At 51.1% G+C, this 18,244-nt stretch overlaps 2 protein-coding genes across 3 annotated transcripts in view; both read left to right on the top strand.

The window, feature by feature from the left end:
• Nucleotides 1–7,367, top strand: part of PADI2 (peptidyl arginine deiminase 2) — a 44,398-nt gene extending 37,031 nt beyond the window's left edge. The window contains exons 13-16 of the mRNA XM_049106757.1: nt 106–199; nt 2,587–2,672; nt 3,520–3,648; nt 4,288–7,367. Coding sequence (XP_048962714.1) covers nt 106–199; nt 2,587–2,672; nt 3,520–3,648; nt 4,288–4,521 — 543 coding nt within the window. The 3' untranslated portion in view covers nt 4,522–7,367. The remainder of the gene's footprint in view (nt 1–105; nt 200–2,586; nt 2,673–3,519; nt 3,649–4,287) is intronic.
• A 9,873-nt stretch (nt 7,368–17,240) lies between these two features.
• Nucleotides 17,241–18,244, top strand: part of SDHB (succinate dehydrogenase complex iron sulfur subunit B) — a 32,052-nt gene continuing 31,048 nt past the window's right edge. Inside the window, exon 1 of one of the 2 annotated variants that reach the window (XM_025447401.3) lies at nt 17,241–17,514. In XM_025447401.3, the coding sequence (XP_025303186.1) occupies nt 17,443–17,514 (72 nt within the window). In that variant the 5' untranslated portion in view covers nt 17,241–17,442. The remainder of the gene's footprint in view (nt 17,515–18,244) is intronic. The other variant, XM_049106764.1, reaches the window with a different exon arrangement.

Raw genomic sequence — 18,244 nt, forward strand, 5'->3', positions numbered from 1 at the left:
GCCCGAGACCACGGGCATCCGGGGCTCTGAGCCCCCTGGGACTCCCTCGTGCTACTTGGCCACGTCCCCTCGGCTGACACTGTCCCTCTGGACGTCCTCTCGCAGAAATTCCGGATGCTCATGGCCAGTACCTCGGCCTGCTACAAGCTCTTCCGAGAGAAGCAGAGGGAGGGCCACGGGGAAGCCATCATGTTCAAAGGTGAGTGCCCAGGGGACCTTGGCAGGGAGTGGGGAGCGGAGCGCCCAGGGAGACGTGCAGGAGGACAGGGCAGGTGAGCACGTTGCCCCTGAGCATCCAGCTCCGCTTCCCTGGGCGGCTGGGCTGCTCCGGCCTGTGAGGTCAGCACGGTCGTAAGCAGCCCTGGCCTCTGTGGTCAGCCGGACCGTGAGCTGCCCCCTGCTCCTTATCAGCAGCAGCCCCAGACGCTTCTTCAGGACCTAGTGTACACTTTAAATGGCACCAGGATCACACCCAACCTCTCAAAAGAGAGTTAAGTGACATGTGATCTGTATTCGAGAAGCTTAAAAAGGAGACAGAGGGGGCACCCAGGTGGCTCAGTGGTGAGCGTCTGCCTTTGGCTTGGGTCATGATCCTGGAGTCCTGGGGTCGAGTCCCACATTGGGCTCCCTGCGGGGAGCCTGCTTCTCCCTCTGCCCGCGTCTCTGCCTCTCTCTGTGTCTCTCATGAATAAATAAATAAAATCTTAAAAAATAAATAAATAAATAAAAAGTGACAGAGAAAAATATACACAACACAGTTTAGGGGCAGGAAGAAAAGTGGGAACAGATAGACATGATTTACAGTCAGACCTCATCACTGTCAGTCCCAGAGTGAGAAATTATCTGCTTAATTGGGACATTCACTTAATTGGGACAGAGGTAGACGGGGATTAGGTGTGCTCTTAAATTAATCATGGAAAGAGGGAAAGCTGATCGAGTGGAGACGGTGAGCCAGGTTAGAGAGGCCGTGACGGTTTCTTCTGTGTTTTTCTTAAATTACTCTGTGTCGCTTTTCAGGATGGTGTCTCCAAACTCCCTACTCCCAAAAGTCGGGTTACTGAAGCTAGTTGATACTTATACATACATCACTGCCCTCCACACCCCAAGGCAGCGTTCCTGACGGACTGGTGTCCAGAACAGACAGGGCCAAGAGACAGGGCCCTGTGTCCTTTTTTGATTCCCTGCCTTCGGGAAATTTTTTACTTGGATTGGCGGGTACAGGTCTGGATTTTCCAGAGCCTTCTTTCTATATTAAACATACCCTAGGGATCCCTGGGTGGCGCAGCGGTTTGGCGCCTGCCTTTGGCCCAGGGCGCGATCCTGGAGACCCGGGATCGGATCCCACATCAGGCTCCCGGTGCATGGAGCCTGCTTCTCCCTCTGCCTGTGTCTCTGCCTCTCTCTCTCTCTCTGTGACTATCATAAATAAATAAAAATTTATAAATAAAAAAAAAAAAAAATAAAAAAAAAAAATAAACATACCCTAAAGTTACCCATAGAATAAAGAAACCGTTATCTTTGTACAAAGGAGTCCAAGTGGTGGTGGGGAGATGGTGCAGATACACGGTGCTACAGCCCCGATCTCTTTGGCACTGACAAGCTGCAAGACTGGGGAGTACAAGGGACTAGCAGCCTCTTCCTAGATTAGGCAAAAAGAAGGAGAAGGAAAATAAGGAGTAAGGGGAGGAGGAAGAAGAAGAATTATTATTAAAGCTCAGGCTCTGGAATCAGACTGCCCGGTCTGCATGCAGCGTCTGCCACTAGCCCTTGGACAAGTCATTTAACTTCACTGTGCCTCTGTTTTCCCATTTTTAAAAATTTTTTATTTATTTATTCATGAGAGACACAGAGAGAGAGAGAGGCAGAGACACAGGCAGAGGGAGAAGCAGGCTCCATGCAGGGAGCCCGATGTGGGACTGGATCCTGGGACTCCAGGATCAAGCCCTGGGCCGAAGGGAGATGCTCAACCGCTGAGCCACCCACGCATCCCTGTTTCCCCATCTTTAATGCTAGCAGCCACCTCATAAAAATGTAGGAAAGATTCCTGGGTTAATCCACATAAAACATCTAGAACAGTGTCTGTCACATAGTAGGTGCTCGATGAGTTTAGGTATTACTAACCAGATCAAAAGCCATGTGTGGAGTAGGAGACAGGTGCAGGCACAGACCAGGGCAGGGGCAGAGTGTGCGGCAGGTCTGGAAAACAGGAAGGTTGACCTCTGGGCATCCTGCTTTTGCCACACTCACCCTGGTCAGCTGCTTGTCCTTAGAAGCAGGCTCCAGGTGGGAGACGCAGGTACCTACTGGTGCCACCCCACCCTGTGGCCAGAGAGAGAGCAAGGCACCACCACCTCTTCCCTGGCCCAGGCAACACGGCCCACTCTGGAGAAAGCAGTGTCTGCTGCTTTGCCCTGGCAGAGGGGGCCTGCTTTCCCCGGGGGGGCTGCCATCCTGTGCCCCAGCCTGTCCCAGCCCCATCTCCCTCCTCCCAGCAGTTAGCCCAAAAGCTGGGCGGCTGACAGAGGGGAGCACCCAGGATGGGTTCCCCAGGGCTAGACTGTCCCCTGTGACCTCTGACCTCCACAGGCTTGGGCGGGATGAGCAGCAAGCGGATCACCATCAATAAGATTCTGTCCAATGAGAGCCTCGTGCAAGAGAACCAGTACTTCCAGGTGAGGGCGGAGCAGGGGGCCCTGGGAGGGATGGAGGTTTCGTACCCTGTGACCCCTTTCACATCCTCAGGGCTTCCACAGGGAGTGACCAGGGGTTCAGGGCCTCCAGGAGCATTCAGTCCAGCCTCCCTGCATTGCTCCTATGCTAAAACCAAAGGCTAGATGGAGGGACAAAGACAGAAAGGGCAGGTCAGCAGAGGCCAGGAGCAGACAGGAGACCAGGAAAGGAAAGGTATCAGCAGTGCTACAAAAAAAAAAAAAAAAAAAAAAAACACATTAGGCTCTGTAAGGCCAGAGCTCTTGACATTTGGGGTAGAGACACCCCTTCAACAAATGATGCAGGGGCGCCTGGGTGGCTCAGTCAGGTAAGCCGACTCTTGATTTTAGCTCAAGTCTTGATTTCAGGGTTGTGAGGTTGAGCCCCACATTGGGTTCCACATCCAGCATGGAGCCTACTTTAAAAATAAATAAAAATAAAATAAAAAATATGCAAGCTACGGACCTGCCCTCTAGAAAAATGTGTCAATATACGCCCTGGATTTTTATTTGTTTTAGGGGATCAGAGCTCCCTGAAGCAAATTTGCCATGGGTGGATCCCACCTCCTGAGTCCCTGTCTCATTTCTGCCTAAAAGCGTGATTTCTATGATCTTCTTCTGTCTCGCTCTATTGCTACTGTCACCGGGCCGTGGTGGGAGGGGCACTGGAGAGGTGGCAGGGGGCTGGGTGAGCCTGGAAGTCTCCCTGGAGTGCAGGGGCCCAGGGTCTGCTGCTTAGACAGGAGCAGGGTAGACGAAGTGGCAGGAGTGTCCTCCCTCACTGGCCTGCCCTACCCTCCTCGTCACCCAGCGTTGCCTGGACTGGAACCGTGACATCCTCAAGAAGGAGTTGGGGCTCACGGAGCAGGACATCATCGATCTCCCCGCTCTGTTCAAAATGGATGAGCACCGCCAGGCCAGGGCCTTCTTCCCAAACATGGTGAGGCACTCCGGGCCCCCAGTTCGTCTAGGCCCATTAGGGCAGCCAGACCCGGGAGGGACCCCTGGGTGGCAGAGGCCGTTGGGTCGGGAGATCCAGGTCCCCATCCCGGCTGAGCGGCTCTGCGGCCTCGCCCACCCAGCCCAGGCCCTTGCCCTCTCTGGGCTGCATTCCCTCCAGGGGTGACAGGCTCATCCTAGCCCCTCCTGGGATCCTGGGACATCCTTTACCCTGACAGATAGGAACGTGCTCTCTAAGTTAAAGAGGCCTTTATGGACAGGAGGGATGCATGTTGTCATAGAAGAGAGCCTTCTAGGAGCTGGAGGAGGTTAGGACACACACACGCACGCACACACAGAGGCACACTTGCACACACATGCCGATTCGGACATGTGTAACCACGTGCAGGTGCTCGTACACGCACACACATGCAGAGGTAGGTCGCCGGGTTTTCCACTTGAGCTCTGCCACATGTGAGCCGCCTAGCCCCCTCTGTGCCTCGGTTTCCTACTCTGTAAAGAGGAGATGATGGCCACGCCTACGTGGGAGGGGAAGGGGAACGTCCCACGAGCTTAGAACGGGGCCCGGTGGGTAGCTGGCGCTCACTGAGCAGGCGCTGATGCCGCACCCCGGTCACAGGTGAACATGATCGTGCTGGACAAGGACCTGGGCATCCCCAAGCCCTTTGGGCCCCAGGTGGAGGACGTGTGCTGCCTGGAGACGCACGTGCGCTCCCTGCTGGAGCCGCTGGGCCTCTGCTGCACCTTCGTGGACGACATCTCGGCCTACCACAAGTTCCTGGGGGAGGTGCACTGCGGCACCAACGTGCGCCGGAAGCCCTTCTCTTTCAAGTGGTGGCACATGGTGCCCTGAGCCCGCGGGGGGCTGTGGGGTGCAGGTCTCAGCCCATCCATAGCTGATTTTGTGGCTGGACTGGACCTCGTGGTTCTTGGGATTGATTGCAAGACGCCCATCAATCAGCAACAACGGTCAGGAAACTTTGGGGGTGGGGAAGAAAAGGATGATTACTTCCAGGACCTGGACATTGCACGGCACACCTGGGGCCACACAGCCAAGTCGCAGGGAGAGAGAGAGGCGGCACAAGCCTGGGGTCTGCTTTTTGGGGGGGCGGGGGGGGTGAGGACCTAGGGTTTTGTAGGCTCTTCTTTGTCCATGAATTTGAAACGTAAGAGCAGGAATTCAAAGCACAGGACAAGGAAAATCAAGGGGCCCGAAATAGTCAGCTTTAGAAAGCAGCTAAGATTTCTAAAACAGAGGAGCCTGGGGAAGGAGGAAGCCTGGCGTTTTATTTAGTCCTGTGGCTGGCAACGTGCTTATCGCAGATAGCTTTCTTTGATGTGGGCATCTCAGCAGTCCAAGCCCAAGTCAGGCACTTGTATAACCAGAAAGAGAAAACCCAACTGTCAGAGCTCCCATGACAGGGGGCCTTGGCACCTCCCTCCCCCCTTCCTTCTCCAGACCCCTGGCACACACACCCCCCAGAGCTCCCCCCTGCCTGGCAAGGACTTGACAAGGACTGGACTGCCCCACTGGGAGGCCTCCAGGGAGGGGGCACGTATTGGGGACATCGGTACCTTGCCATCTCTTAGAAGGGCCCCAGCATCCACCAAAGTCACCCCCAATGAACCTCAACCCTTCCTTTCTGAAAATAGCTGTGCATTGGGCCAGTGTCTATATAGCCCTGATATGAAAAACAACAAAAAACCTCTATACCCAAACCATTCCCCAAAGAGTCCTTAGTCTCTTGTCCAAAACTGAAGGAGGAGAGAAAGGAAGGAGGTTCTGAAGGTTCTGGGATCACCAGTTCTGGCAGCCATGCCCTGAGGGCCAAGGTAGATCCTGTGGAAAGGGACCCCGGGGCCCCAGATGTACCTTGAGCTGCTGTCATTACAAATTCAGCTCCCTTGGGGTGTCCAGCTGGCTGCTTCCAATTATTCATTCCTTCCCAGCCTCTCTCAGATCCCCTTGGCTTTCTCTCTGCAGTGTAGACAGCACTGACTAGCTTCCCCATTCCCTGAGGGTCCAATAATTGAGCTTAGAACCTTCCCCCGAAGTGAATTTTATCAGAACAGACCTCTCCATTTTCAAGACGCTCCTTATACCTCATCTTTGTGATGGACACAGGCTCTCCAAATGCTTGAGGGGTTCCCCCCGGACCAGCATCCTTGTACCTGAGAGGGCTGTGGGTGAAGATGCCTAGGCTCAGCCGTATCCTTCTCCTGCCTGGTTCCCTGTTCTCTGGGCAGTCCTTGGTCTCCCTCCTCGCATGCCTCCACTTCCTACTCCTCATGCCATCCCTCCAGGCAGCTACACGGAGACTTTTTCACCACCAGCCAGGCTCAGACCTGCCCTTATGGTATAAATAAAGACCCATCTGTTCTCCCTAGACCTTAGACTCAACATATAAGGACCTGGCCTGACCCCCAGCCCAACCACCAGTTCTAGGCCAGCAGCTGGCCTATCCCATGGAAGTTCACCAGCACATTTGCTGAACATCCTCTCATTTGGACATAACTAGTTTAAGTCCCTGGCTCCAACCCAAAAGATTCAGTTTCAACTAAAAAAAAAAGTTCCTTTAGGCCCAACTGTTGTTGGGAGAATAAGTGAATTATAATTCTACTTTGAGGATTAAAAAGAACCAATTCATAGCCAATGAGGTTATAAATGTGTGTTCTCGGGAGAACAGGATTTTCTTCTTGGGTTATTTCATTTTTTCATTCAGAAAACATTTGTCGTGTGCCTACTAAGTGCCAGGCTCAGTGCTGTGCTGTGAGGATGTGGTGGTTAGCAGCACCCTGGTCCTGGTCTCTGCCTCATGGAGCCAGCCAGTTCTCAACATGCAGTGCCCACATCTGAATGGCCAGCACTTGTCCTTTCAGTGATGTGCTCTTTAGAAGTGCCAACCCACTATATTCAGGAAATGCACAGGGCACAGAAATTCCTGCAAGTCACTATTTTGGATGAAGGCAAAGGGTTCCTTTTCAACCAGCCCTCCTTTCCCATCCAGCTGGGCCAGTACCATCTGACAGATCAGACCCCAGAGCCTTCAGAAGCTGTTGTACCCCTGCCTTTGGGGGGCCAAGCCCCAGATCTCTGCAACCCCAGAGCTGAAAACACCAAGTGCCTATTTGAAGGTGTTTATCCTGAGACTTAGAGTTTGTCGTGTGTGTGTGTGTTTGTGTGTGTGTGTGTGTGTTTAGTTACTGTGGGGTTTCAGGTTTTCTCTCATTTTTTTTTTCTAGTCTACCTTAAAGGGAAGTGAGCACCTCCCATGTGGAGACAGTGTGTGTTTATAGATTTTTCTAAAACTCTCCCCATAGATAAGTTGGTAATTTCTGATGATTCTGGAGCCTCCAGGACTCAGATATCTATTCCCATTTTGCTTGCCTCCCGCCCCGTGTGACTACCCTCTGCGTGCATACCTCCCCCATCCCTGTGGACTCCTTGCTCTTCCCCACCCCCCAGTTTCTATAAATGTAGGCCTAGGATACATTTCTGTGTTGCAAAACTCAGCTAAGTTCCTGTTTCGATCTTTATGTTGAAATATTTTATCTAAGAGGGAAGGGGGTGCCATGAAGATGGCAAGAAGCAGGGCACAATTTCAACTTTCTGGATGAGAGGCCATGATGAAGATCGAAAGATGTTTGGGGAAGAGCCTAATTAAATAGCAATAAAATAAACCATCAGAGGGGAAGTCATGTGTTGGTGTGATGTTCATTGCTGCTTCATGGACACAGCTGGAGTGAAGCAGGGCAGACGTGGACCCCATTCTGGTCTTGCAGCCCCTGATTTTCTGGGTACAAGGTCAGGGCTCAGCAAGGGTGTCTCAAGAGTTTGGAATCCCCCACACTTTCAATGGATGTGTATTACATGGCCACCACCCAAGGTCAAGACCAATACCCACAATAAAGTCTGGCTATGTTTTCTGGTGGTGTTCCTCAGAAGCAGACACTGAAATGAGCATTTGAGAATAAGTGATTTGTTGTTTATGAAGTGCCTCCAAGAACAATCAGGAAGGGAGTGGAGGGAGTGGGACAAGGAAAGCGAAGAAGCCAAACAAGAATGTCACTTGAGGCAGGACGGGGGGGGGGGGGGGGGGACCAAAAAAAAAAAAAAAAGAATGTGACTTGAGGTGTAACCTCAACCTGATTACTGGAGAGCTCTGATGCATAAGTGCAGCTTAGAGTTGTCCCTCCTGGAGGCAGAGTTTTGCACACCCGCATAAGCCAGTCATTGGCTATGGGAACTTTGGCTCTCTGAATGGGCGAGAGGGCACCAGTAACCCATGAGCAATCATCCAAAGAGGATCACAGTTGCCATTACCAGCAAAGTCACAGAGGCTGGGGAATGCGTTCACAAACCGAAAATGATCCATCAAGGCACCAACAGTGTCTACTGCTCTGGATCATATCATGTTCTTATAATGTGGAATTGTTACACGTGGGCATTTGTGATTTGACCCATGGTATAAAAACCCATTCTACATAGCCATGGTCTAGCAGCGTCTTTGTGAACAAACTCTCTAATGTCCTGAAGTAAAGCCACCTAGTTGCTTGCTGCGCCTGAAAACCACTCCTAAGCTTTTTGGGATCTACCTGGGGGCTTCTTGCTCCTCGGCCCCATCTTGGACTTCTGGATTGATGTCTTGCTGAAACCATCTTAGAGGCCACTGCAAAATAAGTCACTAGTTCTTGTACTCTGAGGCTAAACCCATAGGCCCAGCTCTCTGAGGTCACACTTCCCTTTTATACCCAACTAAGGTGGCCCAAGCCACGGCAAGAGCAATCTTCACTGGAGTTTCGTCATCCACCAATTTCTAGACTCCCCAAGGGATGCTGATGTGTCAAATCCAGTCTGGTGCTTTCATATCTTGGCCACTGACCTACCTCAGGATTGCTGGAAGTCACCCTGAGACTCCTAGAACAGCACTTTCCAACAGAAATAAAATGCAAGCCACACATGTAATTTTAAATTAGTAGCCACATTTTAAAAAATTAAAAAACCAGATGAAACTCATTTTTATAACATGTTTTCTTTAACCTAACATATCCAAATTATTATAATTTCAATATGCAATAAAAAACTTTAAATATCCATGAAATAGTTCACATTCTCTTTTTTTGCAGTAAGTCTTTGAACGCTGATACATATTTTATACTTATATGACATCTTCATTCAGACTAGCCACAAGTAGCTACCATGTTTGAAAGCATAGTTCTAGAATCTTCTCTGCCAGGTGAACCCTATTATGAGTAGGCACATTCCTTAAATCCCTAGAGTCCAGCTAGTCTGACTGCAATGGCTAACAAAATTTTATTATTGTAATACTGAAAAGAGAAGCCTAAAATAGACATCAGCCCTCCCTGGCCTTGGTGTACAGAGCCTTGCCCCTCCAGATGGTCCTCTGGCCTGAAGTGTGGCTGCTGCCACGTTATCAGAACTGGCCTCTCCCTCAGGAAGGGGAGTACCTTTGGCCAGGCCACCTCTGCCCACTGTCAATACGAGAACCCCCACCAGCCCCATGGAAAACAGAACTCTCACTTCTTGCCTCCTCCCCTCCTGTTGCCTGGGATACAACCTGATTCTGCACGTCACTGTGGGATATTGTCTGCAGGTCCTGGGTGAGTGGAACTGGGGTCCCCATTATCTCAGCCCCTTCATTCCAGATGGGACCTGATCCATACCTCAGCATAGTCAAAAGCTTGTGCAAGTGGGATCCCTCCCCCAAAACAAAAGAGCAGCCAGGGATGGATTCTGAAGCCTGCCGAGTGGGACTTCCCCAGGATCCTCACCCAAGCGGCATCAGCTCCAGGGGACCGAAGGCGATGTGTTTGGTAACTAAATATAGGAAGTGACATCAAATGACAGCATGTGGAATCTCTTCTCCAGCTGGACAACCAGAAAAAGGACATGCCCAGGCAGAAAGCTCAGCTCTGCAGCCTTGTCTCCAGGCTGGCCGACGTGAGAAATCTGCCTTTTCGCTTGTGCTTCACCTCTGCACGGCCCAGGCTCCCTTTGAGCCCTGATCTCTGAGAAAGCGAAGGTCTGGGCTTCCCTAGCTAGTCCCGAAGGCGGGTGCCTGGTTCAGGCTGCTCATGCCCTGGTCCCTCATGCTCTGTAAGCTAAGGCCCACTTTGTCCGTCGGGGCTATGCTGCCAGATGACGCTTACAGACCAGTCTCTGATGTGCATTCTGGAGCCTTCCATGCATGCTACCCTGCTACTGAAAATGTTGTAAGGATTGTTCTACTTTGCTCCTAAAATTCTAGGCACATAGTGCTCCACAAATATGGGCTGGTTGGTTGGGTTTAAGATTTTTTAAATTAATTTGTTTATTTTATTTATTTATTTATTTTTATTTGAGAGAGACAGAGAGAGCACACCCACAGGGGGAGGAACAGAGGGACAGGGACAAACAGACTCTGCTGAGCACAGAGCCCGACATGGGGCCCAATCCCATGACTCTGAGATCATGACCTGAACCAGTATGAGGAGTCAGATACCTAACAGACTGAGCCACCCAGGGGCCCCAAATACATTTTCAATGCAAGACAGGAATGTCTATTCGGCTAGGCCATGGAAGCAGAAAGATCAGCCCAATCAGGTGTGAGATGTGAACAGCCACCATGTCTTACACACTTACTAGGCTCCAGGCATCTGCCAGCTTGAACTATGTGAAAAGCCATTTTGAAGGTTAAAGTGTTCAAATAGAGATGATTTCGTATGGTATTTTACACTTCCTCATCTCCTCTGAGTCCCCCCACAGAGCTGTGGGATGACAACCCCCACTTTGTGGATGAGAAAACCGAGGCTCCGGGAGGAAGTGACTTGGCTCGAGTTTCCACAGCAAGAAGTAGCAGAACCGGGATTCCCACCCTGGTGATCTGACTCCAGAGCCCACCTGCCAAACCTCTGCTCTGGACTACCCCATCTGAGAAGCAGCTTCCTACCCCAAGTTCAGCGGGTCACCAGCTCTTTTACTCATAGATGTTTCCTTTGTGCCCGTCATTTCTTAGCTTGGCCCATTAGAATCTTACGAGAATGCCCCACTACCTGCAAGCATGATATCTGGGAATTACAGGATTCCTATAAACCCCTCCCAGGCAACAGACCCCAGGGTGAAACGACCTCTCCACAATGTAGCGTGTTCTCTCCAGTCTGCAGCTCAGGGTTAAATGGCATCTCCAAATGTGAGAAGCAAATCACATTCATTCATCTGCCATCCCTTCTTTTTTCCAATTAACAGTTACTGTAAGCATCTATCGTGCATAAAACTAAAGTGGATCACATGATTTTTTTCATCCAAACCGGAGTGAAAGGAGGCACTACCAGTATTTCCGCCCGGATAACAGGTGAAACTGGAACCACACAGGGCAAACCAGGATATCTGTTCTCCCCCGAAACCTCTGTGCATGAGACATGATCTCACCCCCCGGGAACTGGCAGCCAAGTCAGGGAGACAGACAGGAAAGAAAAGAGGCAAACGGATAGAGCAGACACTTGATGAATATTTGCTGAATGAAGGAGTGAAAAAGGTACAAAAGGCTGTGGACACACACACACACACACACACACATTTCCAGCTGGGAGAGTGACCAAGGGTGGCCCTGGTGTTCAATTAGGCTACGATGAGCATTGAATGAATGTAGGAATGGTCAGAGAAGGCGGGTGCTGGCAAGCTGAGCAGAGATACAAGGGGGTGTAAATGGGTACCACGTTTAAGAAATGGTGATTATAGGGACGCCTGGGTGACTCAGTGGTTGACCATCTGCCTTCAGCTCCGGGTGTGATCCTGGGGTCCTGGGATCGAGTCCCACATCAGGCTCCCTGCGTGGAGCCTGCTTCTCTCTCTGCTTGTGTCTCTGCCTTTCTGTGTGTCTCTCAATAAGTAAGTAAATAAATAAATAAATAAATAAATAAATAAATAAATAAATTCTTTTTAAAAAGGGTAAGAAATGGTGATTGTAGTGACTGGCTAAGATATAGGCTAAAGCGCTGCCAGAAACACAAGAGTTTTGCAATGGGGACCCCCTAAAAGTTTGGGGTAGCTGAAGCCAAAGGGTCAATACTGCATTTTAGAAACATGACAGTTTTTTGGTTTTTTTTTTACTGCTCTTAAGCTAACAAAAAAATCATTTTTAAGAAACTACACAAAGGATGATCAAACCACGGTACCTGCCTACATTTGGGAGCACGTCGATGAAATAGATCTATGAGCGCTGACATGCAAAGAGCTCCAAGACCCAGCACTTGATGTTGTTTTTTTAAAAAGGAAAAAAAAAAAAAGGAACATCAAGCAAAGCCATGGATTTCTTTTTTTTTTTTTTTTTTTAATTTTTTTTTTTTTTAATTTATTTATGATAGCCACAGAGAGAGAGAGAGGCGCAGAGACACAGGCAGAGGGAGAAGCAGGCTCCATGCACCGGGAGCCCGACGTGGGATTCGATCCCCGGTCTCCAGGATCGCGCCCTGGGCCAAAGGCAGGCGCCAAAACCGCTGCGCCACCCAGGGATCCCCTTAATATTTTTTTTTTTTAATTTTTTTTTTTTTTTTAATTTAAAGCCATGGATTTCTATAGAAACATACATATATATACACACGCAAAGAAAAAGATATGGAAGCAATCCCGTGAGACTGACAATAGTAATCACCTCTGGGGAAGGAAGTGTGACGGAGGGGATTTAAACTTTATCTGTGTTACTTGAAATTTTTACATCAGGAGAATTTAATTACACACGTATTTTTAAATACTTTTTTTAAGCTGCCTGAAACCCGTGGCATCTTATTTATGCTGAAGTCTTCCCATCCGTGATTAGCATAATCTCTTTTATTCTTCTCTTATTCCCCCAGCTGGGCTTCCCATCACAGTTTAAGACTGACCAGCTCCTTACAGAGACTAATTCATTTGCTCCTGCCTGGGAGGTGACTATGATCCTTTTCCCCCATTTTTCCATGATAGAAAAGTAAGGCACGGAGACAGTAAGTAATTGGCCCAAGGTCACACAGCAAATGACTAATAAAGCAGCTTTTGAACCCCCAAAGGCCTGCACACGTAGCCACTCCACCTCCCTGCTCTCCAGAAGGTCGAAATTGCTTTTAACTTTTTGCACCCCTCTGACTTGTTCTGTTTCCAGGGAGCCAATGTCTTAGTCATGACCAATGAGTATTTACCACTACTCCTTTTTGGCATTTTATTTACCCTGCTTTGTCTCTGATTGAAAGGGGTGCTCAAAACTCAGATTTAGCTGGACAGGCAATTTTATTATGTGCTGTGTTTACAAACCACACACCCACACACATCCAGAGGATCAAATTAACTGCTAATTTGAGAGTATGCTGGTGATGTGGCAGGTGGACGGGAGTGAGACAGAGGTTAGCAGGGTGGGTGAGCTCTAATTGTGTGTGTGTGTGTGTGTGTGTGTGTGTGGTGTGATGTGATGCTATAGGGCCCAGCAACGTGACAGTCCCCAGCAGGCCTTGGGCCACTTGCTAAGTCCCAGCAGCTGAGCTGACTTCAGCTGTGTGAAACGCAGCCCCATCTGGAGTGGGGGGTGACCCGTGACTTCTGCTCCGGGAGCTCCATAGAGGCTGCTCGTGAAATTGGAGAAGTCTGTAGCATATGATTGTCCCCATCCCACTCAGAGAGAATATTTTGAGAAGTCTAATTATATGGTGGGGTTTAGAGGGAAGAAGGTTTAGATAAGCCCTTTCTAAGTGCAGGTTGAAAAGGGCTATTAGGGAGCCGTGGGCAGTTCCATGAGGCAGGGGCACCCTCTGCAGGTGGACCAGGGTAGCTGCAACCACCACGTTCCCAGGAGCCTTGGGGGGCCTGCCTAGAGCCCAGCCATCTCCCAAATGGAGGACACTGACCTCCTAGCTGTATGACTCATGTGAGTTGTCACAAGGTTCAGCTGCCTCAACTGTTTTTTGTTTTGTTTTGTTTTGTTTTTTTTAGCAGCCTCAACTTTAAATGAAAGTCAGAAATCCCTATCTCACAGAGTTGCTGTAACAATTAGAGAAAAGGTACTCAAAGTGTTGTGTAGAGGGCCTGATACACAGGACCAGTGAGTCTTCCACACAGGGCAGCCGACCTGGAGGACTTGGAGGTTGGCGGTTGAGCGGATGGGGCAGGGGGAAAGAGGGTGCACACCAGGTTTTTGACTTGGTGGTGCTGAGAAGAGAGGAGCTGTGAACGCCTCCAGTGAGATGTACGGCTGGGGACAGGTTGAGTTTCAGAGACCATTGGGACACCCAGATAGAGATGCTCAGAAGATAGCCGGACAAAGGGACGTGGGGTCAGCCAGAAATGGAAGAGAGAACCCACTGGTCAAAGGCAAATGAAATCCTGAATTTTGGATGAAAAGGCCCCAGAGTCCCACCACAGAGACTAACTGGGGTGAGGCTGGTTTTTCTCAGGGACACATAACTCTCCCAGGCTATAAAATTATCTAGTATTTCTCCCCTAGATCTTATCTAATAAATCTCCCCTAAATCCTAGGCCCTCTGGCTGGAGGGGGGAAATCTGGCCGGGTTGCCCTAAATCACAAGACACTAGAAATATAGTTGATTGTGCGAACGATAGTTGATACACTGCAATGTTTTTTGGTTTTAAATTTTTAATTCAGGACTGGATTTCCAGCCCTGAAGAAAGGCAGAGCACCTGAAACAAGATTCCCACCCAAGATTTCTCAGCTTTTCCATTATCCAAACACTAAGAAAGTCTATAACATGGGGGCAGTTATTCCAACCAAGAAGGGTTGTTATGAGGACTAGGGAAGACTATTTATGTAAACACATTTGTAAGCGATGAGGCTCATCATAAACTTAAGGCATGTAGCCGACTGTTGAAAAGCAATACTTCACTCCCTCGACAAATAGAAACAGACTAACAAAAAAGCCCCCGGGGTCTCACCATGAGGACACCTTGGGAAGATCTGTCAGGAGCAGGCCATGAAAACTAAGCCCTGCAGCTGTGCCTTTCTGGAATCCCAAAGTTCAGGGCGGAGGTGCAGCCGTCCAGGAATTTATTCCTCTATAACTCTGAGCTCCCCAAATCCCCATGAAGCCCAGGAACGATGTGACTGCAGGGCATGTGGGCCCCTTGGCATCAAGAGCCCCTCCATAAATCAAGATCTCACTTCTGCTGGCCTCAGATTGCTTTTTCCAAGGTGACCTGGGCAAAGTAAGAGGGTAGTCGCTTCTCTAGGAATAGTATCTGCCATCCAGATGAAAGAATTGTGAAAAATGCCAACTAGACCAAATTTCTAGAAATCTATTCCCTGGAGGGAGAGGATGCTCCTCCATCCCTTCATCTCAGAAGACAAATTGAGCCAGAAGGAGTTAGAGGGAGAGGGACAATCTTCCCATGATTTCATCCACGTTGAGTGGCCCAAAAGGCCTTGAGGCAGACTCAGAGGAGCCCTATTCCTGTGCTGGGTCAGCCTCAGTGAAAAGTCAAGGTGACCTCAGCCCTGTCAATAGTTACCTTCAAGACAGCCCCCTCCTCCAGGCAGCCACCCTACATCAGCTGGCCCCACACCCTGATGATACAGGCAAGGAAACTACAGGCCAGAGACGGGGAGGGATTTGCTCAAGGTCACACAGCCTTGAGAAGATTTGAGGTTAGACCCAGAGGTCCAGGCTGTTTCTTGCAGCCTCACTACACAACTCCTTTAAACAAGGCCACTGAGCAGTGTAACCAGGTTCTAGCACAGGACTCCAGAAACTCAGTCCCAACAAACCAATTTGTCTGGCCATCTTAATTTCCCCAGCCGCATCTAAATGAGCTGTGAGAAAACCAAAGACTTTTAAAAGGTGGCCTTCATGTGTCAGAAACTAACTGGCAGAGAAGGGAAAACACCATTCCTGACATACATGGGTACCTGCAAAGCCAACTGCCTACATAAACTCTGCCAGAGGTGACCCAAGAGACCAAGCGACTTGGAGGACTGAGGTAATCAAGCCCCCAGAGGGAGGCAGGCCCTGAGATAAGCCACGGAGAGGTCGGGAAGGCAGCTGAGACGACTAAACTGGAGACAGACGCACACAGAACTCTCATATAAGACTGTTGCAGGGCTTAACTGAGACGATGGAGCCTAGGGCTAGGCAGACTGCGGGTGTTCAAGCCATGGTTTCTGGTGCTAAATGGCTAAGTAAGCCACCAAGGGCCAGCTCCCCTCTCCCCACTATTTTACAGAGTGGAGCTCACCGAGGTGTGAGGTGTGAGTGCGAGTTGTGTACCTATCTGACAGTAAGCCGGGTGAGGGTAGGAACTGCGCCCAGCTTGCTCACTCACTGCAGCTTCCCAGCACCCAGTGCAGAGCAGTGCTGCTGGTGTATCTTCGGATGGATGATGGATAGATGGATGGGTGGATGGGTGGGTGCGTGGATAGGTGAGTGGGTGGATGGGGGATGGATGAATAAATGGAAGAATGGATGGGTGAGTGGGTGGGTGAGTGGGTGGATGGGGGATGGCTGGGGGATGGGGGGATGGGTAGATGAATGGATGAGTGGGTGGGTGGGTGAGTGGGTGGCTGGGGATGGCTGGGGAATGGGGTATGGGTAGATGGGTGGATGAATGGGTGGGTGGGTGAGTGGGTGGATGGGGGATGGCTAGATGGATGGATGAGTGGGTGGGTGGATGTGTGAATGGGTAGGTGGGTGAGTGAGTGGATGGGGGCTGCCTGGATGGATGGATGGATGAGTGGGTAGATGGGTGAGTGGGTGGATGGGGGATGGCTGGGGGGATGGGGGGATGGGTAGATGAATGGATGAGTGGGTGGGTGGGTGAGTGGGTGACTGGGGATGGCTGGGGGATGGGGTATGGGTAGATGGGTGAATGAATGGGTGGGTAGGTGAGTGTGTGGATGGGGGATGGCTAGATGGATGGATGAGTGGGTGGGTGGATGTGTGAATGGGTAGGTGGGTGAGTGGGTGGATGGGGGCTGCCTGGTTGGATGGATAGATAGATGGATGGATGAATGGATGGATGGATGAATGGGTGGATGGATGAATGGGTGGGTTGATGGGTGAGAGGATGGATGGACAGACAGAGGGATGGATGGACGGACAGAGGGATGGATGGATGGACGGATGGATGAATGAGTGGGTTGATGGGTGAGAGGATGGATGGATGGATGGACGGACGGATGGATGGATGGACGGACGGACGGATGGATGGACGGACGGACAGAGGGATGAATGGACGGACGGACGGACGGACGGACGGATGGATGGACGGACGGACGGATGACCCATCATCTTCTGACATCTGGGCTCCTTCACCAACCCTCCCAGCGTGCCTGGGGTTGCGGAGTTCCAGGACTCGGCGAGGACACCTACAGCCTCGGACAAACCGCAGTGTGTCTGACAAATGTCTGAGCAAAGCCACTAAGCTCGTCACTAAGAGGTGAGTGATCCTACTGACGAATTTTCAGGAAGAAAAGGGGCTGAAGAAGAGACTGGACTCGGACCGGCCGGCTCCTCCCCCCGCCCTCCCCCTCAGACCCCGCCCCCTTCTGCTAAAGGTCACCTTAGGGAGGCGGGAAGCCAACTGGGCATGCGCCGCGCGCCCCGCAACTGCGCACGCTCGCGCTGGCCTTCTCCTCCTTCCCTCCTCCCACCCGGGAAACCGGAACCGCCTCCCACTCGGCGGCTCCTACGCGGCTAGCGGGTCCCGGGTGGAGGCGGGCTCGGCGCCGCGGTGCTCGACGGGACGACGGCGGAGTGCGACCTCGGAGGGGTTAAGGGGCGGGGCGTGACGTCAGGAGCCAAGATGGCGGCGGTGGTCGGAGTCTCCTTGAAACGCCGGTTCCCGGCTGCAGCCCTCGGCGGAGCCTGCCTGCAGGTGAGGTGCGGGGCCGGGGGTGGGGAGCGGACAGGCCGGGGACTTGCGGAGACGGCCGGGCGCCTCGGGGGCCGGGGGGAGGCCGAGGGGGCACGGCGCAAGGCGGCCGGGAAGGGGAGGACCCGCTGCCAGTGCGCAGTGCTCGGGGCTAGGCCCGGAGCATCCCTGGCCGTTATCCTTGCGCGCCTCGCCGCGGCCTGGGAGGTTACCAGGGCGGAGACGACTTTTTTTTTTTTTTAAACATACGGGGGGGAGGGGGGAAGTTCGGGGAGGGGGGGGTCTCGAGTGTTGCCCAAGGTCACATGACAAGCGAGTGACGCTGTTGGAAGCAGAATTCGAATCCAGACGTTTGGGCCCCAATCGGGGGACGAGGCGGATCACGCTGTGCCCTGGTGGCCCCCCACCCCCCCGCCAAAAAAAAAGAAAAATTTCCTTGCTCAAAATATCACAGCCAAGAACTGGTAGATCCAGGACCTAAATCCTATTCTGTTTGAACACAATAATGGGGGGAAACTCCTAGCACAGATTTGGGCCCAGGTGAACCAAGAATGATCAGTGCTTCTCTCTCTCTCTTTTTTTTGTTTTTGTTTTTGTTTTTTGGGTTTTTTTTTTTTTTTTTTTTTTTTTTTTGCACTTAATGTGAGACTGTCTCATTTTAGATGCAGCTCCGGCCCTACGACACAGGACGGGTGGCCTGCCTTCTAATGCTAGCTCATTCTGACATGCTGTA

This window comes from Canis lupus, chromosome 2, assembly GCF_003254725.2.
Source record: "Canis lupus dingo isolate Sandy chromosome 2, ASM325472v2, whole genome shotgun sequence".
In the NCBI taxonomy this organism is placed as follows: Eukaryota; Metazoa; Chordata; class Mammalia; order Carnivora; family Canidae; genus Canis; species Canis lupus.